This window comes from Apodemus sylvaticus, chromosome 3 (assembly GCF_947179515.1).
Source record: "Apodemus sylvaticus chromosome 3, mApoSyl1.1, whole genome shotgun sequence".
NCBI classification, from domain to species: domain Eukaryota; kingdom Metazoa; phylum Chordata; class Mammalia; order Rodentia; family Muridae; genus Apodemus; species Apodemus sylvaticus.
Genome location: NC_067474.1, coordinates 150,440,752 through 150,466,779, shown reverse-complemented (window position 1 = coordinate 150,466,779; position 26,028 = coordinate 150,440,752). Strand labels below are relative to the sequence as shown.

General features: G+C 54.7%; 1 protein-coding gene across 1 annotated transcript in view; it reads left to right on the top strand.

Moving 5' to 3' along the window:
* Epha8 (EPH receptor A8) overlaps positions 1 to 19,944 on the top strand; it is a 28,002-nt gene extending 8,058 nt beyond the window's left edge. The window contains exons 3-17 of the mRNA XM_052175708.1: positions 2,588 to 3,251; positions 8,951 to 9,106; positions 10,338 to 10,673; positions 12,784 to 12,908; positions 13,030 to 13,192; positions 14,013 to 14,106; positions 14,550 to 14,617; positions 16,752 to 16,916; positions 17,048 to 17,233; positions 17,492 to 17,553; positions 18,066 to 18,275; positions 18,535 to 18,684; positions 18,771 to 18,961; positions 19,123 to 19,296; positions 19,428 to 19,944. Of these exons, the coding sequence (XP_052031668.1) occupies positions 2,588 to 3,251; positions 8,951 to 9,106; positions 10,338 to 10,673; positions 12,784 to 12,908; positions 13,030 to 13,192; positions 14,013 to 14,106; positions 14,550 to 14,617; positions 16,752 to 16,916; positions 17,048 to 17,233; positions 17,492 to 17,553; positions 18,066 to 18,275; positions 18,535 to 18,684; positions 18,771 to 18,961; positions 19,123 to 19,296; positions 19,428 to 19,542 (2,859 nt within the window). The 3' untranslated portion in view covers positions 19,543 to 19,944. The remainder of the gene's footprint in view (positions 1 to 2,587; positions 3,252 to 8,950; positions 9,107 to 10,337; positions 10,674 to 12,783; positions 12,909 to 13,029; positions 13,193 to 14,012; positions 14,107 to 14,549; positions 14,618 to 16,751; positions 16,917 to 17,047; positions 17,234 to 17,491; positions 17,554 to 18,065; positions 18,276 to 18,534; positions 18,685 to 18,770; positions 18,962 to 19,122; positions 19,297 to 19,427) is intronic.
* The last annotated feature ends 6,084 nt before the right edge of the window (positions 19,945 to 26,028 follow it).

The following is a 26,028-nucleotide window of genomic DNA, read 5'->3' as shown; positions in this document are numbered from 1 at the left end:
TCCCCTCCCCTCCCCTTCCTTCTCTCTCCTTTCCCCTCCCTCTCCTCTTCCTCTTCCTTCCCTCTCCCTTCCCCCTACTCCTCTCCCCCTTCTCCTCTCTCCCCCTCCCCCCTTTCTCACACACACACCTAGATTTCAGGTCCCTTGAGCTGTGACTGCTTTACTGGTGTGGTCAGGAATCCACTTTTGAACAAGGTGTGGTGATAGCCATGGTACTAGGGATCAGGATCAAACCCAGACCCTCAAACATGCAGAGCAAGCGCTCTACCACTGAGCTACACACACACACACACACACACACACACACACACCCTTCTTTCTTATCATGGTAAAACACACAAAATCTCCCACCGTAACCACCCTTTCCACGCTGTTCCATGGTCTTGGAATACGTTCCCGTTGCTATGTGACATCCCGTCACCACCTTCCAGCCCACCCTGCTCCAGAACACTTTTTATCTTTGCAAGCCAGAATGCTGTACCCATGGACAGTAATACGTACCCCCTGAGCCCCCAACACACACACACACACACACACACACACACACACACGCACACACAGCCCTTAGAAACCATCACTGTTTCTCATCTCTATGGTTCAGACTGACCTAACGGCCGGATGCCATCCCGTGGGATGAGAAGGGGGCAGTGTCGGTCCATCTCTCTGTGGCTTCTTTGGTTAAGCACGCTTCTGGCACTCACCCGTGGGGCTGGCGAGGTGGCTCGGTGTGTAAGACTATTTGTTGTGTAAGCACGAAGACCTGAGTTAGAACTTGCCAGCACATGCAGCAAAAGCCTCGCATGGTTAAGTGTGCACCTGACACTCTGGCACGGAGGCGGTGGTGACGGAGGGGGCGGGGTGGAAGAATTGCTGGACCTGCTGACCACCAGCTGAAAACAGCAAGGTCCAATTTCAGTGAAAGACCCTGTCCTTTTTTTTTTTTTAATTTATTTATTGTCATTTGTAACTACATTGTGGCTGTATTTAGACATACCGTACCGAAAGAGGGTATCAGATCTCATTATGGATGGTTTTGAGTCACCAAGTGGTTACTGGGATTTGAACTCAGGACCTTCGGGAAGAGCAGTCTAAAGGCATGTGGTAGACGGTGAAAGCAGGTGGCATGGTGATCTGTCTCCATACATATGGGTGAGCACACCATCACAAGTGTACACTCATACACATGCACATGTGTATGTGTGTACACATACATGCTTACCCATGTCCTAACATGATATCAGGCTCCCATTCCTTTTTAAGGCTGAATAATATTCCACTGTCTGTATGTGCTGGTTTCTCTATCTGTTAGTAGGCAGGTGGGTTTTTTTCCCTATCTACTTGAGGATTTTTTGTGTGTTTTCCGTGGTGAGGATCAGACCCAGGGGATGCTGTGTGCTGGGCAAGCACTTACCACAGTCAGCAGCACACGGGCTGCCCGTCCTCCTCATGAGCACGGGTACGCAGGCATCTCATCAAGACGATACACTCTTAGAACTGCTGCCTCGTGTAATTCAGTTGTCTGAGATCCCCGCTACGCTGTTGGTCACAGCGGCTGCACAGTTCGCATCCCTCGCCGGCACCTCGCTCCTGTTTAAATATCTAACGGCTGCGTAGTGGGGCTCTGGCTGTGGGTTTGATTGTATTTCCCCAGTGGTTAGCGATGTGGAGTGTCTTTTCTTGTGCTGTTTGGCCATCTGTGTATCTTTTTCAGAAAAACATCTTTTTAAGTCCTTTGCTCCTTTTTTTCTTTAATTGGACTGTTAGTTTTCTGTTGTTGAGATGTATTTCTTTATTTGTTATGGATATTAATGTCTCATCTGATAAGTGGTTGGCAGATTTCCCCGGCTGCCTTTCTCTCGGCTCTGTGGGGTTTTCGGATTATCTGTTTCCCTCACTCAGGTAGGCCCAGGTGGAAACAGTAACACCTAACTTCCCACAGCCTTGTTCTGACCCGAGGGGAGCCCAGGCCAGCCCCGGGGTCCCAAGCCAAGAACAGCAGAAGCTCATTCGGTAGAGCGCACACAAAGCCCTGAGTTCCATCCCCAGCACGGGAGAAACAAAGATCAAGGTTCGTTCTGACTACATAGTGACTTTGAGGCCGGCCTGAGCTACGAGAGACCCTTACCCCAGGGTAGTCTGACCAGTTGATCAGAGAGTCATTCAGCAAGCAGCCACAAAGAGAGAGAGAGAGATTTGAGGTAGGGTACAAGCAGGGAGGGGGGGCACCACTTCTTACACTGGAGGGGGTCCCTTTAGTAGCTCAATGGGAAACTGCACTCACCTGCTTGTCCAAGCAAGACCTCACCCTGGGAATGATGGGAAAAGCCATTTAGAAATAGGAGGTAGTTCTTCCTTGAGTCTGGCTCAAGCCAGTCTTAGCTCATGGTGACATACATCTATCTGCCTCTGCCCCACATCTGTAAGTCAGTAATACCTTGGTAGGCATGACTTAAGGATTCATCTGCAGGTGCCTGGCCCTGAGCAGTGGTGACCGCCCTCCCAGAGGGATGTCCTCTCCAGTGTTTCTCCCAGTGTCTATGCAGGGGAAAGGCAGCCAGTTTAGCCGATTGTGTTCTCTCTGCCACAGTGGGACTCCATCAATGAGGTGGACGAGTCCTTCCGGCCCATCCACACGTACCAGGTGTGCAACGTCATGAGTCCCAACCAAAACAACTGGCTGCGTACAAGCTGGGTGCCTCGGGACGGCGCCAGGCGCGTCTACGCCGAGATCAAATTCACCCTGCGTGACTGCAATAGCATCCCTGGAGTGCTGGGCACCTGCAAGGAGACCTTCAACCTTCACTACCTGGAGTCTGACCGGGACCTGGGGGCCAGCACACAGGAGAGCCAGTTCCTCAAGATCGACACCATCGCGGCGGATGAGAGCTTCACGGGCGCCGACCTGGGCGTGCGGAGGCTCAAGTTGAACACGGAGGTGCGTGGCGTGGGCCCACTCAGCAAGCGCGGCTTCTACCTGGCCTTCCAGGACATAGGTGCCTGCCTCGCCATCCTCTCACTCCGAATCTACTACAAGAAGTGCCCCGCCATGATACGCAACCTGGCGGCCTTCTCGGAGGCAGTGACCGGGGCCGACTCGTCCTCGCTGGTTGAGGTTCGAGGCCAGTGCGTGCGGCACTCAGAGGAGCGCGACACGCCCAAGATGTACTGCAGTGCCGAGGGCGAATGGCTGGTGCCCATCGGCAAGTGCGTGTGCAGCGCTGGCTATGAGGAGCGGCGTGACGCCTGCATGGGTGAGTGAAACTCAAGGCTGGCCGGGTGGCTGGGTGGGCTGCAGGTGGCTCCTTATCGGCAGGGCTGCTGGTGTGCAAGATGCCATTCCCCCCATCCCCCGCCGCCGCGGCCGCCATCTGGCTCCCTGTCAGCAGATGCACAGGGCATCTGGGGGGCCGGGTAACAGCCTTGTGGCCCGTCCTCTGACATTGTCGAAGGGGCCCCGTGTGGTCGGGTATGCCATCAGGCATGTCCCAAGGTTTGGAAATGACACTGCCTGTGGTCCTAGGGCCTTCAGAAAAGAATATACTTCATTGAGTGAAGTATTAACTCACTGAGTCCCCGTCACCACCGAAAGGAGCGGGGCTGTTGCTGTCCTGGTTTTGAAGATATGCAGAGGAGAAGCAGCTTGCCCAAGGTCACACAGCCAGGGAGTAGAAAGCTAGAATCTGGGCTCTGGCTCTGGCCTCTAAGCTGAAAATCACCAGCCTTCCAACGTGGGGAGTGCAGGGAAGTAGAGTTTGTGCTCTGGGTAAAGACACACAGGGAGGGGACATTCCAACAGGACCACCCAAGGAGAACAGGCTTGGCCGGACTTGTCCCAGACCCCAGCTGCCTGTGTTTGGGGGAGCTTGCAAAGTCCTGCTGGGGCCAGCTGAGTACCTGGGTGTACCAAGATTAGACATTAATTGCCAAGGGAGGGCCAAGCATTGTGTTGCTTGCTTGCGTGTGTGTGTGTGTGTGTGTGTGTGTGTGTGTGTGTGTGAACATATGTGTGTGCATATGTGTGTGTGCATGTGCACACATGTGGTCGGTGGTGGGACTCTGCAGCCTGCCCTGCTGAGAACAAGTGCCTAGGGGCATTCTGTGGGCACCAGCTGGGATACCAGCTGGTGCAGGGCTCAGCCTGGTTTCCCTGTGCCCTTCTTGGATCCCCTCGGGGCTGGACACATGGCCCCTCTGCCATCGGGGCACAGGCAAGCCTGGCTATAGAGAATTTCAGTTCTGACTGCAGAGGGTCCAGGGAGGGCCCTCCCTGTGTAGCAATCACGGGACGCACGCGAGCCTGTCCTCAGACACCTCCTATAGACTGGGAGAACACACTAGTTCAAAACCGTGTCACGGAAAAACCGTGACAGTTTTTCCAATGTTGGCCATATTTGGGGACTTTAATAAATACCCTTAACACATTAGCTCTGATGTTCTTTCTTCCCTTGATCACCTGTGTGCTCAGGTCACAGAGATCAGGGCAGGAGGACCCCACCATTGGGAAGTCCCCATCCTTATGACAGTCTTCTAAGTGAGGCGCCACACTCCCATTTTGCAGATGAGACAACCTGAGGCCCTTTGCCATGAGTAGCAGCGGAGTGGATCTGATCCCAGGCTACCCTGCCCCCAAGCCCGGGCTCCCCCTCCACCCTCAGGACCCTCCTGCCACATTCTGGCTCCTGGTGATAGGTACAACACTGTCATAATGATCAGGCACACTGACTGGTGACTGGTGACACCCGTTCAGTCCCACCTCAAGCTTGAGATGCCACCAGTGAGTCCCTGTGCACCAAGACAAGCCAGGCCTGCGGGGACAACTGGGAAGTTCCCTTGTTTGGAGCAGGTGGGGAAGAGGGGGGGGCAGGGCTCTTGGTGAGAATTCCTCAGAGTCTGGGAGAGGCCAAGGCCAAGCTCACTGCCTGCTGCTGCTGGCAGCCCATTAATAAAAAATAACAAAGACACACGGGGCAGGGTTAGGGAACCGCAGTGTGTTTTGAGTTTTACATTTAAATCATAATGCAACATAATTATGCTAGTTGCAAGATAATTACAGGTTTTATAAAAAATATCAATTCACAGTGCACTGCAGGCGCAGAGTTGGGGATGGGCCTCCGGTTTGTGACCCACGTAGAGGGACATCTCCTAGCCCTGCTGGTGGCAGATGTGTCTGCATCACCAGTCTCAGTGTGGAACCCAGAGGGAGCCAGGCCAGTAGCCTCGCCTGGGTCTCAGGAGACTGTAAACTCTTCCATGACACTTGGCTCCTCAGGCGACTAGGTGAAATTTCTTTCCGGCTTCAGAAACTTTTGGGGGAAATACCAAAGCCGTATATAGCTGGTCCAGTTTAGCACTGAAGGAAAGAGGCCCAGAGAGGTAAACTTACTGGTCCAGGGACACACAGGAAGGTGTGGTAGGTAGGCAGACCTCTGATCCGTCGATCTCCAGCATCCCCTGATCAGGTAGTACTCAGTGACCTCTTTAGTCCCTTGCCTGCATGCGTCCCCTCCCCCAACTCCTCCAGCAGAGGGGCCTTGGAGCACCACCCCCAACCCCTGAGCAGCAGGGAGAGTCTGAAACTCTTCAGTCCTGGTTGCTGTCCTTCCCGTAGTCACCTGGATGCGAATGTAAATCACCCTCGGGGGCCCTAATCATCTTTCTATAAATATCAGAGGCTCGTTCGGAGGGGAGCAGGGACGACGAGGAGTGCTTTTGCCTTCCTGCCTGTGTTTAAAATCTGATTTAGAATTAATTTCCTTTGGTCGTCCACGGGCGGGCACCTTATTTGTCAAATCTCGGGCTTCATGCAGGGGGAGCAGAGAGGTGGCTGAGGCTGCAGGCAGCTGCCGGCCTGACAGGCAACCTGGGCAAGGAGCCCTCCGCGGGGCAGCGGCCTCTCCTGGCCCACAGCCTGCAGCTCCGGGCCTGGAGCACTCCGGAAACCCCCTGGGTCACGGGGCAGGACCAGACTGCAGCCCGGAGTGCCTCCATCTGTCCCAGCCACTAATTCATAGCCCAGCCTCCAGGATCCAGGGCTCCCTGAGGCCCGGTGATTAGTATTCTTATTAAAGATGATTTTATTTTCGAGGCGTGGATTAATCTGGCCTTGACACGTGATAGCCATATTACGTATTCTCGGAGCAAGAGGGAACTGGGAGCTACAGGAAGACACAGCCACCTCTAAGCTTGACACCAGAGGAAAGTTGGATAGGGGCCCAGCTGGAAGGTTCCCCCCCACCACCCCCCAGACTAGCTTTGCATCACCCCGGGCTGAGAATCTGGGGGGTAAAGGCTGCAGTTCTCTGAGGGTGTTTCCTCTTCTGCCAAAGGGTCCTGTGAGCTGGGGTGCAATACAGTAACAGAGTGTTTGCTGTGCCTGTGCATGGCCGGGGGTTCTATCCCCAGCACAGACAGCCTCTCACACACAAGCGAAACATTGTATCACAGTTGCTGATTGCATCTAGTTATAGCAACCAGTGCCAGGTGCTACCAGATCCCGATGCTCAGGTGACTGGTGCAGCCCCAAACTGCCTCTACTGCTGCCCCCACTTTGCAAATGAAGAAACTAGGACCCAATGATGTACCCTGAATCACTAAGCCCAAGTAAGGGGTTGTGCCAGCAAGAGAGCCAGACCATCTCCAGGCCCACCCTTCTCTGCTATGAGCTGTTGACAGCCAAGGGCTTTACAGATGGCTGTCACATTGTGACATGCCTTTCATGCCCTGCCACACCAAGATGCCCCACAGAATTACTTGTCTGTCCCTAGTTGCTCCGAAGGTCCCCTGGGCGGAGCCAGCTCCTCTGATCTAGTTTGTAGTAGAGGGGCCCAGAGTGGGGAATGGGTAAAGGGAGACAGCACATAGGTCTGAAGGGGCCAGCCCACCACAGGGGTCTGACCACCACAGTGAGGGCACAACTGCAGGTCAGCATAGAGATGCCAAGCCCCCTGCTCACAGTGCTACCTTGATAGCCCCCTGCCTCAGGAGCCTATGTCCCGCCTGATCCCAAGACATTCCTCTACCCACCCCCACCCCCTGTGCCCTGATCCCCAATGGAATCAAGTCTGAACCTTCTTGGGGTCCCTTAGAATGGGGCAGGTGCTTTTTCTCCTCACCTAACAGCTGCGGAGCCCCTTCCAATGCTGCAGTACCGTGCCCCCGAAACCACATGAGAGTTGTCCTCTCCCCCGGCTAACTTTCTCACCAGACTGTAGAATTTGAGAAATTTGCTTGGCTTTAGCTTGAATAATAAAGAGATCCGATTGGCATCCACAGGCACCGTGCTCTGAAATGACATTCTTAAATAAAACTTTTCTGGGGGACTGGCTTTTCCAGAATGGGATTTAGCTTGGAGAGAATCCAGGGAGCCTGCGGCTGTCCCCGTGACCGAGGAGTTCCACTGTGACAGAGCTGGAAGCAGCCTGGCTGGGTGGCACTGGGTCCGCCTGACCCTCTCGAGCCATCACAAAGAACCAGCTCCAGAATAGACTAATCCTTACCTCCCAAGGGTCTGCCCATGAGGACTTCAAAGTCCTGGAGGAGATGCTGCCAGGCGATGGGAGATACAGGAACAGGCACGTCATTTCCGTGTGTTACATAGAAAGAGCCAGTAATGCTGTCACAGAGGACCAGTTGGAAGAGGAGTTCATCACATGCATAGGCAAGAAAAGGCCCCCTCAGAAGAAAGCCCAACATGTGCAAAGGCCCTGGGGCCTGTAACACGTGAGAAAGGCTGGAGCCCAGTGTAGCCTGAGGATGGGAGGCTGAGGTGGGGCCAGCAGGGATTCCTGAGGCTATCTGACTTGATCTTACCCTTCAGACGTCTATCCTTGGGGAGGGGGCTTCTGCCACTGCTCTCCAGGACCCTCTTTGTCCTCCTGAGTATGATTCAATCATGTTTGCCAGCCTCTCCTTCCCCAACATGGCGTAAGGCGGGCGGGGCAGTTCAATTCATGAATGTCCCCTGGCTCTGAAAAAGGCCGTGCTCCTGGGCCCTGCTCCTAAGTGATCTAGCCCTGCACTGACTGAGGAGGCAGGTGAGCTGGAGGTCCTGCTGGAGGCTACCAAGGTCACTCAGATGAGGTGGAGCAGGTGGCAGGTTCAGCGGGAGAAAAGGTATCCAGGAGACAAGCAGCTATCAGAGGTGACAGGGGGCGGGGTCCTGGTGTCAGGCTAACTGAGGCATGAAGCATCAGACCCCGGCCATAGGCTTTGCCACCCTGGAGTTTGTGGCGGGGCTAGGGAGCTGGCTCTAATGGAGGCGTGTCCCTGTTTGTCCAGGCCTGGCACCAGGTCATGCACGGGTCTTTTCTCATTTGCCCAAGTCACACAGCCATGGCTTTAGCCACACTCCCTGTGATTGGCAGCTGCTGGGGCCCTGTCAGAATCTCTGGCAAGGAGAGTGGGTGATTTGAGAAGCTCAGATGTGGGGCTTTGGGGTGTTCATTTTGGGTTTGGAACTCATATCCAGGTCCTAGCTTAGCTCTGTGCAACCCTGTGGAAGTCAAATGCTCTACACACACACACACACACATACACACTCACACACAAACACACAGACACACACACAGAAGCTCAGGGACACACACACACATACACACACACTCACACACAAACACACACTCAAACACACACAGACACACACACAGAAGCTCAGGGACACACACACATACACAAACACACACACAAATACACTCACCTACACAAACACATACACACACAAACACAGTTCAGGGACATACAACACACACACAAACACACACACTCACATACACAAACACACACAGAAACACATACACACACAAACTCAAACATACAAACACACACACAACACACACAGAAGCTCAGGGACGCGCACACACGCACACACACACACACACAAGCTCAGGGGAGTCCCACCCCGAAGCTCTTTGGCGGGCACCCAGCTTGCCTGTAGCTGCCTTCTCCTCCACAGCCTGTGAGCTGGGATTCTACAAGTCAGCCCCCGGGGACCAGCTGTGTGCCCGATGCCCACCCCACAGCCATTCTGCCACCCCTGCGGCCCAGACCTGCCGTTGTGACCTCAGCTACTACCGTGCGGCCTTGGACCCACCCTCGGCGGCCTGCACCCGTGAGTACTGCCTCGAGCCTCTCCTGTTAGGAGGCCCGGGGTTCTGGAGCTAGGTGTCTATGAAGTCAGGGTGAGTTGCTATGTAGGGAAGGCTGTCTGTGACTACAGCAGGAAGCTTCCCATCCTGGAGTCTTGTTGTGCCCGCCATCTCTTCAGGGACACCAAAGAGGCTCCTTCCATGCTTACCTCAGTCTTTCAGCTGTGTCTTGTGTCTGACGAGGACATGGCTCTGTGTGCGTGTGCCCTGTGTGCCTGGAGGACTCTGGGGAATGTAGGAAACTCCTGACACTGCTGTTGCTTCATGGCAACCTCAACCTCTCCTGGCCAGGGGCTCGGCAGGGACCCCTGCTGTCACTGCCTGCTACAGAGGCCTGAACAGTTTTGCCCTGGAGCTGCTGCCTAGACCTCTCCTCTCTTTCTCCTTTGACCCAGCCCTAGGCTCCCTGCACAGGCAGGTCAGTCATTGAAATGGCTCACATCTACAGGGGCCAGCCCAGACTTGGCTTTGTCCTGATGTGGGACCTGCTGGGACAGAAAGAATTCCTCCTCATGAAGTGAACCCAGCCCCCAGTCCCAGGCGCGTGGCCACATCTGGCTAGACTCTGGCTTCTCCCCAAGACCATAATACAGGGCCCAAAGCTGCCTGCCAGCCTAAACCCATAAGACAGCGTCTGGTGCCTTTGGCTTGGAAAGTCTTTGCATGCTTCAAGAACCCTGAGAACCTTTCAGGAATTGTTCTGAGAACGTGTGTGCTTCGGACTCTCAAGGCCAAGATTTCCAGCCTGGAGTTCCAAGCCCTGGGGTCCTCTGCCTAAACCCCCAGCTCATCCCCTGTGACACTTCTACCCAGCTCCACAATTGGCCCAACCAAGAGGCCCCCTGCCCCCTCTCTTCACAGTCTGTGCTGGCCGGTCCGCAGAGACTGCTCAGTGACATTCTTATTAGCAAAAGAGTGCAGGACTGGAAGCGGTGGACATGACCAGGCAGTTTACACATAGTGTGTAGGTCCTGTGGACACCCAGAACCGTGTAGTGATCCTCCGACTGTAGGTGGGGGTTGTAAGAACACACATTATGGCATGGGACCTCAGGTTCCTATTTCAGATCCTGGCACAGCCTTTGCCCTGAGACTTCTGGAGGGCCGAACAGATGTAATTTTTTAGTTAAGAGGCCCCAGATATGATGGGGGTTCTGGGCTAGCTCCACCCCAACTTATTGCTGTCTTCCCTCAGGGCCACCCTCAGCACCCGTGAACCTTATCTCCAGCGTAAATGGAACGTCTGTGACCCTGGAGTGGGCCCCTCCTCTGGACCCAGGTGGCCGCAGTGACATCACCTACAACGCAGTGTGCCGCCGCTGCCCCTGGGCCCTGAGCCACTGTGAGGCTTGTGGGAGTGGAACACGATTCGTTCCACAGCAGACGAGCCTGGCACAGGCCAGCCTGCTGGTGGCCAACCTGCTGGCCCACATGAACTACTCCTTCTGGATCGAGGCCGTCAACGGTGTCTCTAACCTGAGCCCCGAGCCCCGCAGCGCCGCCGTGGTCAACATTACCACAAACCAGGCAGGTAGGCGGACCAGCTCTGGGGATCCCAATTCACTACTCCACCCTACCCCACCCACCCCAGCCATTGTTTCTTTTGGCTCTTCCTTCCCACCAGGACCTGAGCAGGGGATCCTTTTGCCTATAGGAAAGCAGAATTCTTCCTGAGACTGGGAGTACCCCAGAAAACACAGAGGCAGTCTTCAGTTGCGGGTCAAAAGCCTGCATTCTAGAACTTTCCCTGCCTATATATCTCTCTGCTTTCTCTCTTGTGCAGTGGAAGTAACGCTACCTGTCTTCCGTCCTGTGGAGGCTTAGAGAGAGGGGAGATCACTCAGCCCAGTAGCTGTCAGCAGAGCCTAACCTTAAGCCCAAGCCTCCCTTGCACACAGCAGCCCTCCTGCCTTAGCCTCTCAATGCTGAGGTGACAGATGTGCACCACCACTCCCAGCCTATGCAGAGCCCAGTATCGAGCCCACTGCTTCATGCACGCCAGGCAAACACCTTACCAGCTAAGCCACATCCCCAGTCCTAGATGTCATCACTTCAGTGTCTATGTGCAGAGCCAGGTGGGCTTGGCCACATTGGGACTGGGGCCATTCACGTATTTCCGGTCAGTCGGACTGCATTCAGCCCATGAAGGTTCTTTCCTTCCAAACTCTGAGGAGTCCTGCCTGTCTAGAGGGTGGTAGTCTGGTCCTAATGAGCAGCCAGGAGCAGCTTTCTCTGACTAGTCACTCTAGAGCATTCCCAGAACCCTCAGCTCCATGCCCCCCATCTCCTCCCTAGCATATATAGGCATGGCTCAGAAACCCCCTGTTACCACATAGGAAGTAGAGGTCAGGACCCCAGTGAGCAGCCTCCAGGGGAGTCCAGCACCCATTCTTCCAGTGGCCCAGTGACATCTGTCCAGGACACACACCCTTTCCCCACGTCTTTCCTTCCTCCTGTCCAGCAGTATTCAAAAGCAACCGACCTGTGCCTGGGTTCACAGTCCTGCCCTGCCGCCTGTCTGCAGGGGCATGAGAGCAGGTGGCTGGCTGGCCTGTGGTGAGGGAACAGTAGACAACTCAAAATATCTGGACAGCACCCAGATTAGAGAGAGAGACACACACACCACTACTCCACTGCCACCCACTCCAGGTCTCAGGCACTGTCTCTGTCCACAGACCTTTCCCCTCACAAGGTTCTCCTCAGAGAGCTACCTCAACCCCACCCACCAGTCTTGTCCCCACATTGGCACCATGGCCAAATGCAGTGGGTACCTCTCCCCGTTCTGTACCCCCTGCCCATCTGCCTGCCAGCCCTGGCCTCCTTTGAGCAGCCTGCAGAGACTGCTGTGACTTAGCAGGTCCTGAGTAGTGAGAGAGAAAAGCCACCGCAGAGGCGCGAGCTCCCACACCCAGCTCCCCCATTTCAGCTCTTTCCAGCTATCCCTGTAGGACTTCTTGCTTCTTCATGTCAGAGTCTCTAGTAGCAGCAGCGTGTATTGGGCACCATCGTATGTAGTCCCTGCCTTCAGTGAGGACCCGGGCATGCTGGAGCAACAGGACTCCTAGGCACAGGAAGACCTGGCCTGTTAGGGTCTCGCTCTGCAGTCCAAGCTGGCCTTGAATTCACGTTGATTATCTTGCCTCCTCCCCGAGTGTTGGGATTGCAGGTGGGAGCCATCATCCCTGGCTTACGTCATTGTTTGCCCTTGGGTACAGCTATATGCAGCCTTCAAGCACACTTGGGAGAGCACAGAGTATCTGCAGATAAAGCCAGGGTTAGGGGACAGGGCACCTCCTGTGACCAAAGAATCCCTGCTCATCTTCTGCCCCTCGCTGTCCTGCGCTGTCCCACCCAGGACTCCAGACCAGAGGCCTTCCTCAGGCATAGCTGAGGTCCCCGCTACATCCAGACTTCTACTTAGGGTGGTGGCCTTGGGTGTAACTAGACCTGAAACTGGCCCCGAGGAATGACCCAGGACATAGTCAGTGCCTCTCCAGGGTGTGGGGCTGCAGACTGTCTTGGTGTAGGAGGAAGAGGAGGGTCAACCAGCTGAGCTTGGGGGTCCCAGAAGAGCCTGGGAAAGACTGGGCAGAGGCCTGGGTATGGCCCATGCTGGGCCTGATGGGTAGCTGCCACCCCAGCCCCGTCCCAGGTGGTGGTGATCCGGCAGGAGCGGGCTGGGCAGACCAGTGTGTCACTCCTGTGGCAGGAGCCAGAGCAGCCCAACGGCATCATCCTGGAGTACGAGATCAAGTACTTCGAGAAGGTTTGAGAATGTTCCCGGAGGTGGGTGGGTGAGGAACCAACAGGGAGTCCTGGGCTCAGTGTGGGGGGGTGGTGCTCAGAGCCCACAACCTCACTGTCGCGACATCACCTTCTTCGGGCAGGATAAGGAGATGCAAAGCTACTCTACCCTCAAGGCTGTCACCACCCGCGCCACCGTGTCAGGCCTCAAACCCGGCACTCGCTACGTGTTCCAGGTCCGAGCCCGCACCTCAGCAGGCTGTGGCCGCTTCAGCCAGGCCATGGAGGTGGAAACCGGGAAACCCAGTGAGTGCAAGGAGTGGGGAGGGCTAGAAGCCCCACTGGTGAGACCAGGAGGAGGGCAAGCAGGGAAAGGCCTGACCTGACTGGGCCCTTGAGACCCCTGATCTCAGTATCCCGTGCAGTGGGGCTGGATCTTTATAAGCAGGAAGTGAGTCCCAGTCCTGTCACCTGTGGGCCTCTCCTGAGCCTGAGTGGGGCCTTTGCCAAGTGACCTTATGGGTGTCCCAGAGACATCTCTTAGACATCCATGCTCTCCACAGCCTCCATGAGCCACAGCATTAACATCCCTAGGGGCCTTGTTGGAAACACTAGTCCGGGGGCCGGTGTCTTTTATCAGAAACTCTGACAAGCTAAAAATCAGAAACCCAGCAGTTAAAGGCTGATCTACTTGCCTTCCTCTCACATTTCTGGACAGGTTAAGTGTCCACCTGGTATTCCTTTGCCACCTGTGTGTCCCAAGTATTTATAGGTCACCTTGAGACTGAGGGTGGCAAGAGATTCTGGTGAGCGGCAGATAGTGCCAGGCTCTACCTTGGAGGGCTGAGAAGAGGGTCCCCCGAGGCCGGCACTCACATCTCTCAACACACTCCTGGTGCTGTGAGATTGACAGGCAGCGTGGGTGGTTTTCAGCTCTTCTCGGTTTGGGTCAAAAGAGGGCAAGTGATTGTCACCAGCACACTCGGCTAGCACGGTCCCTCGAAACCAGCAGCTTCCGTAGTGGGAAGCCCGGCTGCCCAGCTGCAGGGACTCTTAAGAGAAGCTTAGTGCAGGGTAGGGTGGGATCAGAGCCGGCTGGCGGCTGCAAAGGCCTTCCGTCCTGCAGGGCCCCGCTACGACACTCGGACCATCGTCTGGATCTGTCTGACCCTCATCACGGGCCTGGTGGTGCTCCTCCTGCTTCTCATCTGCAAGAAGAGGTGGGTGCTCCCCTGCTCCACCCCAGCCACAGCCCAGGCACCGTTGCTCTCCTCAGCCACAATCCAGCCGTGCCCAACCACACACAACCCGAGCCCAGCCGCAACCCAGCCTCGCCCAGCCCTCCCATCCCAGCCAATCCAGCCACTGCCCCACACTGAGGCCAGGAATGGGAAGGGAGCTGGAGGGTGGCCCAGAAGCCTTGAAGCCATGCCTCCCCACAAGCGTGGCCTGTGTGACAGTCAGTTGCACTGGGGGCATTTTGTAGATTATCCATCTATAACCGTCTATGCATGTAAGACGAAGGACCCTCCCCTGCAGACTCACTCGGGGACAAGAGCAACCTGTGGGGAGAAGGGCACCCTGATTCACCTTCTGATTGGGTCTAAGGTGGCCTGGTCCCAGCGGGGTGATGACCAACCGCCTCACCCCCACCCCCATGCAGGCACTGCGGTTACAGCAAGGCTTTCCAGGACTCAGATGAGGAGAAGATGCATTACCAGAACGGGCAGGGTGAGTGTGCAGCCTGACCTCGGCAGGACCCAGTGCAGGCCGGGCAGGGCCCAGAGACTAAGGTTAGCTATCACAGAGATCGCCCACACTTGCCAGCTGACAGCCCCCAAGGGACACCAAAGGCTCTTTGGCCAGGGAAAGGCACCGCCACGTCTACTCACACATAGTTCATGCATGATTTCTCTGGTGGGTGTTTGGGCTGTCTTGAACAATAGCCCCCTGCTACAGTGAGCTTTCTAGGATCCTGTAGAGACTCCAGGAAGCAGGGGAGACATGGGGGTGGGGGGGGAACCTCCGTCTCCATCCTGGCACTGTGCCCATCGACGTCAGCCAGAATACTCTTTCCCACTGGGCTCAGTGCAGCCCTGGAGTTTGAGCCATTTTCTAGTGACCCACCTTCAGGCAAAGCTGGCACATGTGAACTCCTTTTCTTAGTGGCATTAGCACCCCAAGAGCGATGTTAAGGTCACAGAGGCTTAGGGGTGGAGCGGAGAACAGCATACATGTCTGAATTAACCAGAGACCCAGAACACAGAACCAGAGCCATGTCATGGGCTTCCTGTTTATGCCTATGGGATAAGCACTGTGGTGTAAGCACTGTGGGATAAGCACTGTGAGATATGCACTGTGGGATAGGCACTGTGGGATAAGCACTGTGAGATATGCATTGTGAGATAGGCACTGTGGGATAGGCACTGTGGGATAAGCACTGTGAGATAGGCACTGTGGAATAGGCACTGTGGGATAGGCACTGTGAGATATGCACTGTGAGATAGGCACTGTGGGATAGGCACTGTGGGATAAGCACTGTGAGATAGGCACTGTGGGATAGGCACTGTGGGATAAGCACTGTGGGATAGGCACTGTGGGATAGGCACTGTGGGATAAGCACTGTGAGATAGGCACTGTGGAATAGGCACTGTGGGATAGGCACTGTGAGATATGCACTGTGAGATAGGCACTGTGGGATAGGCACTGTGGGATAAGCACTGTGAGATAGGCACTGTGGGATAGGCACTGTGGGATAGGCACTGTGGGATAAGCACTGTGGGATAGGCACTGTGGGATAGGCACCGTGGGATAGGCACTGTGGGATAGGCACTGTGAGATAGGCACTGTGGGATAGGCACTGTGGGATAAGCACTGTGGGATAGGCACTGTGGGATAGGCACTGTGGGATAAGCACTGTGAGATAGGCACTGTGGGATAAGCACTGTGAGATAGGCACTGTGGGATAGGCACTGTGGGATAAGCACTGTGGGATAAGTACTGTGAGATAGGCACTGTGGGATAGGCACTGTGAGATAGGCACTGTGGGATAAGCACTGTGGGATAAGCACTGTGGGATAAGCACTGTGGGATAGGCACTGTGGGATAGGCACTGTGGGATAAGCACTGTGGGATAGGCACTGTGGGATAGGCACTGTGAGATAGGCACTGTGAGATATGCACTGTGGGATAGGCACTGTGGGATAGGCACTGTGGGATAGGCACTGTGGGATAAGCACTGTGGGATAAGCACTGTGAGATATGCACTGTGGGATAGGCACTGTGAGATAGGTGCTGTGGGATAGGCACTGTGGGATAGGCACTGTGGGATAGGCACTGTGAGATAGGCACTGTGGGATAAGCACTGTGGGATATGCACTGTGGGATAGGCACTGTGAGATAGGTACTGTGGGATAGGCACTGTGGGATAAGCACTGTGGGATATGCACTGTGGGATATGCACTGTGGGATAGGCACTGTGGGATAAGCACTGTGGGATAAGCACTGTGGGATAGGCACTGTGGGATAGGCACTGTGGGATAAGCACTGTGGGATATGCACTGTGGGATATGCACTGTGGGATAGGCACTGTGGGATAGGCACTGTGGGATAGGCACTGTGGGATAGGCACTATGGGATAAGTACTGTGGGATATGCACTGTGGGATATGCACTGTGGAATAGGCACTGTGGGATAAGCACTGTGGGATAGGCACTGTGGGATAGGCACTGTGGGATAAGCACTATGGATAAGCACTGTGGGGTCCCTGCTATTTGGCACCATATCTAGGGATTCCCCCTAGGGACTATTAGGAGAGGGAACTTCCTCCTGCCCAGACTGAGGGCCCTTCTCTCTGACTCCTCAGCACCCCCACCTGTCTTCTTGCCCTTGAACCACCCCGCGGGGAAGTTCCCAGAAACCCAGTTCTCTGCAGAGCCCCACACCTATGAGGAGCCAGGTCGGGCAGGCCGGAGCTTTACCCGAGAGATCGAGACATCCAGGGTCCACATTGAGAAGATCATAGGCTCGGGTGAGCCCCAGAGGCTGGGAGGGAGGGGTGATGTGGGAGCACCCTGGAGCACCTGGTGCTGGAGACTTGGAGAGAGCGGGCCTGCGCGGGAGATGGGTCCCACTGCCCCTTCTTCCTTCCGGGCCCCGCAGGGGAGTCAGGAGAAGTGTGCTATGGGAGACTGCAGGTGCCAGGACAGCGGGATGTGCCTGTGGCCATCAAGGCTCTCAAAGCTGGCTACACGGAGAGACAGCGGCAAGACTTCTTGAGCGAGGCAGCCATCATGGGCCAATTTGATCACCCTAACATCATCCACCTTGAGGGTGTGGTCACCCGTGGTAAGTGCCAGTCAAGACCGGCTTCCCCTAATAGGACACTTCTATGCAGACAGGGATCAGGTCTATCCCTTGGGACTTCCTGACCCTGTCCCTATGTCTCATGTCCCTAGATGACCCTGGAGTGCTCAGAGCTCAGGACCCCGGTGGGACCCTAAAACCTGACCTGAGTCCTGGGTGGGCATATATGTTCTTGTGGTCCCTGATCAGCAGCCCTGGCCACCCACACACCAGACCTTCATCTCCCCCTTCCCTGCCCAGGCCGCCTGGCAATGATTGTGACTGAGTACATGGAAAATGGTTCTCTGGATGCCTTCCTCAGGGTATGTCTGTCCCCGCCTAGGGGGAGGGTGGACACCCATCACTACCAGCCACACAGGTGTGGTATGCTCACTTGCTGTTCCGCCCGTTGAGAACTCACCTTGCACCCCACTGGAGCTAGCATCTCACATACATGGGGAAGAGGCGGGTATGAGGGGGGAATCCCAAGGACTGGTTGATCAAACTGCTTTCGGGTCCCAGTGTTGTAAGGACCCCCCCCCCACTGCCCCACTCCACACTAAGGTGTCCCATGCCACCTGCACTATCTCTGGGAGGAGGTGGTGACATTTCCACTTCTGGGTATTCACGGAGGGCTGTCAGACCGGGAACTTAACCTTTCTGGGCTCCATTCCCCTAGGGGAGACACATCCAGGAGCCCATGTAAGCACCCAGACACTTCACTCTGTCCACTGCAGTCACTTCTGATCTCATCTAGGGCATCATGGGAGATTTCCCAGCCATGGGCCAGGCACTGTCCCAAAAAGCCCACACAGCACTCTGTGTCCCCTTGCAGACCCACGATGGACAGTTCACTATTGTGCAGCTAGTGGGCATGCTCAGAGGGGTGGGCGCTGGCATGCGCTACCTCTCAGACCTGGGCTACATTCACCGAGACCTGGCCGCCCGCAATGTCCTGGTGGATGGCCGTCTGGTGTGCAAGGTGTCAGACTTTGGCCTTTCAAGGGCTCTGGAGGACGACCCCGAAGCTGCCTACACCACTGCGGTACGTTGCCAACACCCTCCTGTGAGCAGGGGTATGGGCGAGGCTTTAACAATTATTAGCTTAGTGGGTTGGCCAGCCATGTTCTAAGGTGTTCTGTGGAACACAGCAAGCGCTCTCAGGGCGCTTTACGCTTGTCTGGCTTATTTTTTTTCTAGTGGCTCAGGGAGCTGGGTTCCCCTAGAACACGTGCTCTTGGATGGTGGGCTGGGACTGTGGGACAAGGCCAGCTAGCCCCTCAACCTTTTCCTATCCGTCCCAGGGAGGGAAGATCCCCATTCGATGGACAGCGCCAGAAGCCATTGCCTTCCGCACATTCTCCTCAGCCAGCGATGTGTGGAGCTTCGGTGTGGTCATGTGGGAGGTGCTGGCCTATGGTGAACGGCCTTACTGGAACATGACCAACCAGGATGTGAGTCTGGGACCCAGGGTTGGGGTGCAGCTGTGGGTCTTCAATAGGGAACGCAGCCTGAGCCCCAGCACTGTGTCCTCACTAAGGTCATCAGCTCTGTGGAGGAGGGTTATAGGCTCCCAGCACCCATGGGTTGCCCACGTGCCCTGCACCAACTCATGCTGGACTGCTGGCACAAGGACCGCACCCAGCGGCCCCGCTTCTCTCATGTCGTGAGCGTTCTGGATGCCCTGGTCCAAAGCCCTGAGAGCCTCAGGGCCACAGCCACCGTCAACAGGTACCAGAACCCTGCACCAGCCCTACTGATCCCTTTTCTGAGTCCCGTTTGTAAATCCTCTATGTAGGACTGGGAATGGGGGGGGAGAGTGCCCAGTGCCCATGTCCTTAGCAAAGGCAGAGCCCTGCCAACAAGCTTCTTACAGAGCTCTCTGCTCCCAGGTGCCCACCCCCTGCCTTCGCCAGGAGCTGCTTTGACCTCCGAGCAGGCGGCAGTGGGAATGGGGATCTCACTGTGGGGGACTGGCTGGACTCCATCCGAATGGGCCGGTATCGGGACCACTTTGCCGCTGGCGGGTACTCCTCCCTTGGCATGGTGCTTCGCATGAATGCCCAGTGAGTGACAGGGAGGGTGAGAGGGGGCGGGGCCGGGGGCAATCCCACAGCAGTTCAGGGGTGGGCAGCGGGCTCTCTTCCCAGCTCCCAGACTCCTAAAGCCAAACCAGTGGGCCTCCCTTCCTTCACAGGGATGTGCGTGCCCTTGGCATCACCCTCATGGGCCACCAGAAGAAGATCCTTGGAAGCATCCAGACCATGAGAGCCCAGATGAGCAGCACCCAGGGACCCCGCCGGCATCTCTGACCCATGGCCACTTGGCACTGGTCATACCAGCTGTCAGGGGCTCCACGGGCCCCCCAGAAGTCAGGGTTAGCCCCAGAGCAATACCACAGGACCTAGAGTGACAGGGGTCAGGCACCTGGGACCTTGGTGCTCCAGGTAGAGAGGACACCTGCCCTCTGGAGGCAGGCACAGGACCTTGTGTCTTCTAGAGCCTGGAGACCAGAAGCCAATGGTGACATCACTCACCTAGCTGAGAGTGCATGCATGCATGCATAGGGTTGATGGTACGAGGTGCTCCACGAGGTCCTGGCAGCTGATGGAAACAATGTGTAATCATGTCTCTGTTCCCCGTCAGGCCCCAGCACAGACGTGTGCAGGTTTCCATGCGTGTGCTTATATCTACTAGGGCAGGAGCCGCACGTGTGTGACCACAGATAACGCGTCATGAATGAAGAGGCGTGACAGAGTGTGAGCAGGGGATATGAGCTGACACTGCCCGGCGCTCAGGACCTGTGGGGATCAGACAGTGCCTGCAGGCTGGAGCCCAGACTGCTTCCGAATCACACCAGCAGCAGGACCACCGTCCAGCCTGGCTGAACCCACCATGGCTATATCTCAGGTCCGGGACCCCTTCCTACTTTGGGAGGGGAGCCACCTGCAGCCTCTGCCTGGCTCCTCCTGCTACTCAACAGGAAAACAGGGTTCCTGGCCAGTCCCTCTGGCCACCTTCCGTAGAGGATCACAGCAGAGCGTGAGACGCCCTAGGTGGGGCGTGACTGCCCGGCCATCCCCTCTCATGGCTGTGATGCCTCTGTTTTATGTCTCACTGCCCATCCCTACCACCCCTGCCCCTGCTGGGAACAGGAGCATGGGGCAGACCCCTAAGCCCCAAACCCACCCCTTCTTATACCAGATAGGTGTGCCCAGAGAAGAGGATGCCTTGTCTGAGGTCACGTGACAACCAAATTTCAGAGTCGGGGTCCTCGTTCCCCCAGCCATGGTCTGTTCTCCCCCAAGCCCCCAGACAGCTAGAATGGGAGGGGTCTGGGGAGCTCATCACCATAGGCTGACACCCCTCTTACGGCCCACCAGGGTATGTAAATATCTTTTTTTCTACCATGTCAGAATATTTTTTTCCTCACTCCTGACAATGCAAAAATGGTCTTCAAAGCACATACAAAGCACCCCGGGTGAGGAAACCCCATCCCGGGGGAGGCAGGGCCCAAGGAACCCCAGCCCAGAGGACAGGGCGGCCCCCTCCCCTGCCCATCTCTGCCCACAGCCAGCACAGCACCCCGCGAGACACCAGCACTGAGCCCCCTCCCTTCTGCAATAATTCGGGGGCCTCAGCCCCACCCAGGTGCCGCGGCCAGCTCCTGCGCTTCTATATATTATAGTACTATGTAGCCGAGCTGCCCTTCCTTCCTATGGAAGTGGGAAACATGGTCAGGACACGAGGGCTGGGGACACCTTGTCTTCCACCCCACCCCATTCACCTAGTGTCTGGGCTTAGGATCTTCAGGCAAGGCCCCTGGGGTGGGTCCCCCTTGGGGCTCCAGGGGCCTCTCTGTGGTTCCCATCCTGAGTCTGGAATTACTTGCGATGAGAATAAATACTGTCTCATCTATGCCTGTGCATCCTGTTCTTCCCATGTCTGCCCCCACCAGTCACCAGTAATGTGTAGTTCACACCAACAAGAACCCTTCCAGCTCCCTCTTCCAGGAGGGAATGACCTGCCCAAAGTGTAGTCTGGGATGCCAATGGGCTGAAGCCCACACACTGGGAGATACACACCTCCCCTAGGTCAGGTTCTGACTCCAAGGCTGCAGCCAGGGCTCAGCTCCCAGCCCAGTTCGCAGAGCCATTTGATCCCCTTGTCTGGCTCCCTGTAGGTAAGAAATACGCCACCTAGTGGAGGAAGAAGAGAGGAAGGGAAGGGTCATGGGTACAACTTGCTGGGGGACTATAAGACAAGGCCAGGGGTCCAGAAGTCATCTGCTTTTGTCGCCTCAGGAAACTGAGGATCCAGAAGCAGACGCCAGCATGGGCGGAGCGGGCACCAGTGCCTGGATAGGACAGGCCATGGAAACAGTGGGACTCAAAGCTGTCTATCTGAGCCAATGGCTTGGGTATTAGGGGAAGACACCTCCACGTTCACAGAGATGAACAAGTCTCTCCAACCGAGGATGGGGAGTCCTCGCTCTTTAGCTCCCTCTGGTGGAGAAAGTTGGAACAAAGGAGTCAGTAGTGACGAGCATGCTTGGAGGGGCCTGTGTCTTATGCAGCAAAGAGCCTCAGGCGAAACCAGACCTGATGGAAACTCCAAACCCAGCCCCAGTCCCAGGCCCCTCCCCGTGGCTCCTGCTGTTCTCTGGAAGGAAAAGGCCCAGACTCCATCCTTATACACCAATCGGCAAGCTATACTGAGTCCCCGTGGGCCACAAGCTGAGTGGAGTTTGAAGGAATATCCGCCAAGCTGAGCGTCCCAGAAATGGGCGCAAAAGAGAGGAGGCCAGAGAGAAGGATGTCTGGGGCTGCCACCGAGGGTTTCCTGCAGAAGCGTTTTGGTTGGCATTAAAAGCCGAGGAGGGCTGACTGGTTGATTTTCTAGGCAAGCGGTGGTAGGAAGCATGGACTACAAAGGGGGAAAGAAGGAAGGTGGGGGTAGGGAAGCTTACAAAAGGCAGGGTTGGTTGTGTCTGTCCATGTTACGCTGCACTTTGAATAAAAGGCACACCAGTGTCTTCCCTGCAGTGTGACAAGGTCAGCCCGAGATGTGTGCAGCGTAAGAAAGAACCCAGAATAGCCAAGATGGGTCTGAAAAGGAACAAGGAGGAAAGGAAAGGAAACTCACCCGAGCAGTGTTGGCCACCGTCTAAAGTGCAGGTGGGAGAGTTTGATCTGGTCCCAGCCAGAGATCAACATATGAAAAGAATAAAGAATCTCTGGCCTCAGAACAGAGCCTGACACAAGGCAGAGCTTGGCCAGGACAAGGGCAGAACCAGGTTCCATTTAAGGATGATGTCGGGACAACTGGACCCTGCAGAAGAGACAAAAGACAGTCCCAGCTTTGTGTGTGTGTGTGTGTGTGTGTGTGTGTGTGGCACTGGGAGTTGAACCCAGAGCCTTGGGCATGATGCCCTTCAAGATCTCTATCACTGAGCTACACTCCCAATCCAATAAGAATAGGTTTTTGTTTCCAATAATTAAGGTGGGTTTTTTTTATCCAGAGGCCAATGCGATGGTTCAATGGCTTATAAAACTTGCCCCCAAGCCTGACACCCAAGTGTGATATCCAAGATGATGCACATGGAAGAAGAGAAATGTAGCTCCTGAAAATTGTTCTTGACTTCTACACATGCACTGTGTCCTCTCTCTCACCTCTCTCTCTCCGTCCCTCTCTCTCTCTCTCTCCCTCCCTCTCTCTCTCTCTCTCTCTCTCTCTCCCTCTCCCTCTCCTTCTCCCTCTCCCCCCCCTCTCTCTCTCCTTTTAAAATCCAAAGGACTTGGGACGTAGCTCCGTGGCAGTGCTTGGCTAGCAGGCATGAGGCCTTGAGCCCCATATCTAGGTCAGTAGAAACAAAAAAATAAACAATAACAAAAACCTTGGAATCATTTTACCAACCCCCTCACTCCCCAAAGAAATGGGAATATGGGGCAGAGGTAGATCCACGGCAGAAGAAGAAATTTGAATAGTCAATAAAGATATTACAAAGATTCTCAAGCAATAAACACAGAAATGCAAAGCACAACAGTAATGAGGCCGCAGACCACATCAATCTGAGCAGAGCATCCGCTTCCTATATGGAATGAGAGGAACAGCTCTGTTTATAGATTGCTGGGGGGATGCAAATTGTCACACTATGGGGGGATGCAAATTGGCATGCTACTCTGGAGAGTCATTTGAAAATGCTTAGGAAAATTTTGTTGTTGTTTGTCTCAAGACAAGGGCTCCTGCAGCCCAGGCTGGCCTTGAACTCCCTATCTGGTAGAGGGTGACCTTGAACTCTTAATCTTCCTGCATTCACCTTGAAAGTGCTAAGACACAGTCGTGGACCACTACCATCAGCTCGGAAACATTTAGTAAGACTTAAGACTGACTTGCCCAAGGTCGCTGCGAATGCATGCTGCAATAGCTTCTGGAGCCTTGGCAGGTCCTGGGAGGGAGACTCCTACTCTGGTGATTCATGGGGGGACTGCAGGGCAGTCCAGTGTTCTCCTTCAAACATTCACATGGTGGGTGATGATCTCACAGGGCACTAGAGCCGGAGCTGATCTTTCTGTACCTTCGTATTTAGTCACAAGCTGTTGGCCACCCACAAATTCGTAGTTGGCCTAGGAAGGGCAGCTCTGATTCCTGACCACCCAGCACTCACAGAAGCCGAGGGACAAAGCCACCTACAGATACAAAAGCACCCAGTGGGCGCGTCAACTGTGACTTTAGTGGAGAGTGGGATAAATCTGCTCTCCCAATAATGCTAGGCCAGCTGTCTGCAGCTAAACTACAGCCCCAGCCCCACCAGCAGTGATTTCCACCCATGCAAAAAGCACAGGGATCTAAGGGTATCCATCCCAGCCTAATGCGGAACAGAAAAGCAAAGAGAAGCACGCTGCCTCTCAGCGGGGGATCCGGAAAACAAAGGGCTTAACAAGTACAATGAAATAATCTACCCCATTTAACAGGAGTAACCAGATCAACAGGAGTCGCGTGGATGAGTCTTCCGAACGTCATATGGAGAGAGGAGTGAATGACAGCAGAGCACGTGTGGTGTCATCTCGTTTGTGTGAGCCTCAGAAGCATGCGTCGCAATGGGATGCCGAGGTTTTGAATGAATAACTGGGCAATGACAGCTCAGAACATGTCGGGGAGATAAGCCCCGGCTTCAGCTGAGTCTGCTTGTTGTATTTCACTAATTTTCCTCTTTTAAAGAGAGATCTGGGGCTGGGGAGATGGCTCAGTGGTTAAGAGCACTGGCTGCTCTTCCCGAGCTCCTGAGTTCAATTCCCAGCAACCATAGGGTGACTCCCAACCATCTGTAATGAGATCCGATGCTCTCTTCTAGTGTGTCTGAAGACAGTGACAGTGTAGTCACAGACATAAAAATAAATAAATCTTTTTTTTAAAAAGCGTCCTTAATCTTGTACACTCCTAGTAATTGTTTTCCAGGTCTTCTCTCTCCTGCGTGTCAAAATAGTCTATGATTAAAAAGAAAAACGTTTGGAGGCTGGTGAAATGACTCGGTGGTTAAGAGCGCCAGCTGCTTTAGCCAAAGACAAGAGTTCAGTTCCAAACCCCACATTAAGCAGCTCACAAGGACCTAACTCCAGAGAATCTGATGCCCTCTCCGAGTCCCTGTGGGTATCACAAATATAGGACATGCACACGCATTAAATAATAAGTCTTAAAAATGGTGGAAGGCTAGAGGGAGCTTGATGCGCTGGCACCTGCCTGGACCGCCAGCACTGAGGAGACTGAGTAGGGCAGATAGCCAGCCTAAGACACATCCCAAGACCTTGTCTCACAAAACAACCCAGGGCAGAAGATTCGGCAGCTTAGAATGCTTGCTGTTCTTGCAGAGGAACCGAGTTCGATTTCCAGTACCTACACTGGGGGCTTACAAGCATTTGTAACTCCAGATGTCTTATTCTGATTTTTGAAACACTAGGTATATAGTGCTCATACAGACATGCAAGCAAAACACGCACATAAAATGAATCCTTAAAAATTAAAAACAAACATGAACAAGGCCACACAGGACCCGTAGATGCAGACCCTATTCCATATTCAACTTGATTATGAACCTGATATTGCTATAAAAAAAAAAAAGATTTTGTTAGTGAGCCACCAAGAAGGGTCAGTGGTAAAGCTGTCTGCCGCCAAACCTCACAATCTAAGTTCGAACCCCGGAACCCACATGGTGGAGATAACTGCCTCTACCGTGTCAGGTATGTTTGCCACGCCCCACCCTCTGCAAACTAAAATAAAATTGTAAAAAAGAACGTATTTTGTTGCTGTTTCCGCTTTAATCAACAGCATTCTGGGATGCCTTGGGAAGGCCCGGTGTCTCCGGAAAGGGCTCAAAGAACCAGTGCTGTAACTTAGCTAGAGCTGCGCTGTCCAAGGTCCTGGGTCGAGGCGGAGAGCTGTCCAGGGTTCTGGACTCCAGTGGTGTGCTCAGACTGCATTGCAATCAGCAAAACAGCAAGTCTGAGCCCCAGGTAGAAGGGCAGGGCTCCAAGTCCTATAGCTCCAGGTCCCTAGGGAGCTTCATTCGTGTCTTTTCCTGGTACCCCTCACGCCCCAATCCAATAGTACTTTTGGAAACACTAATTTGGGACCAGAGAGATGGCCAGGAGGTAGAGGAGCTTGCTGTGACTGGAATTTATTCCTCACATTTACATACTGAAAAGAGAGAACCTATTCTCGCAAATTGTCCTCTGATCCTCACAGATGCACCCTGGCTCGGGCACACATATACATACAAATTTAGTTCTCAACACCCATGT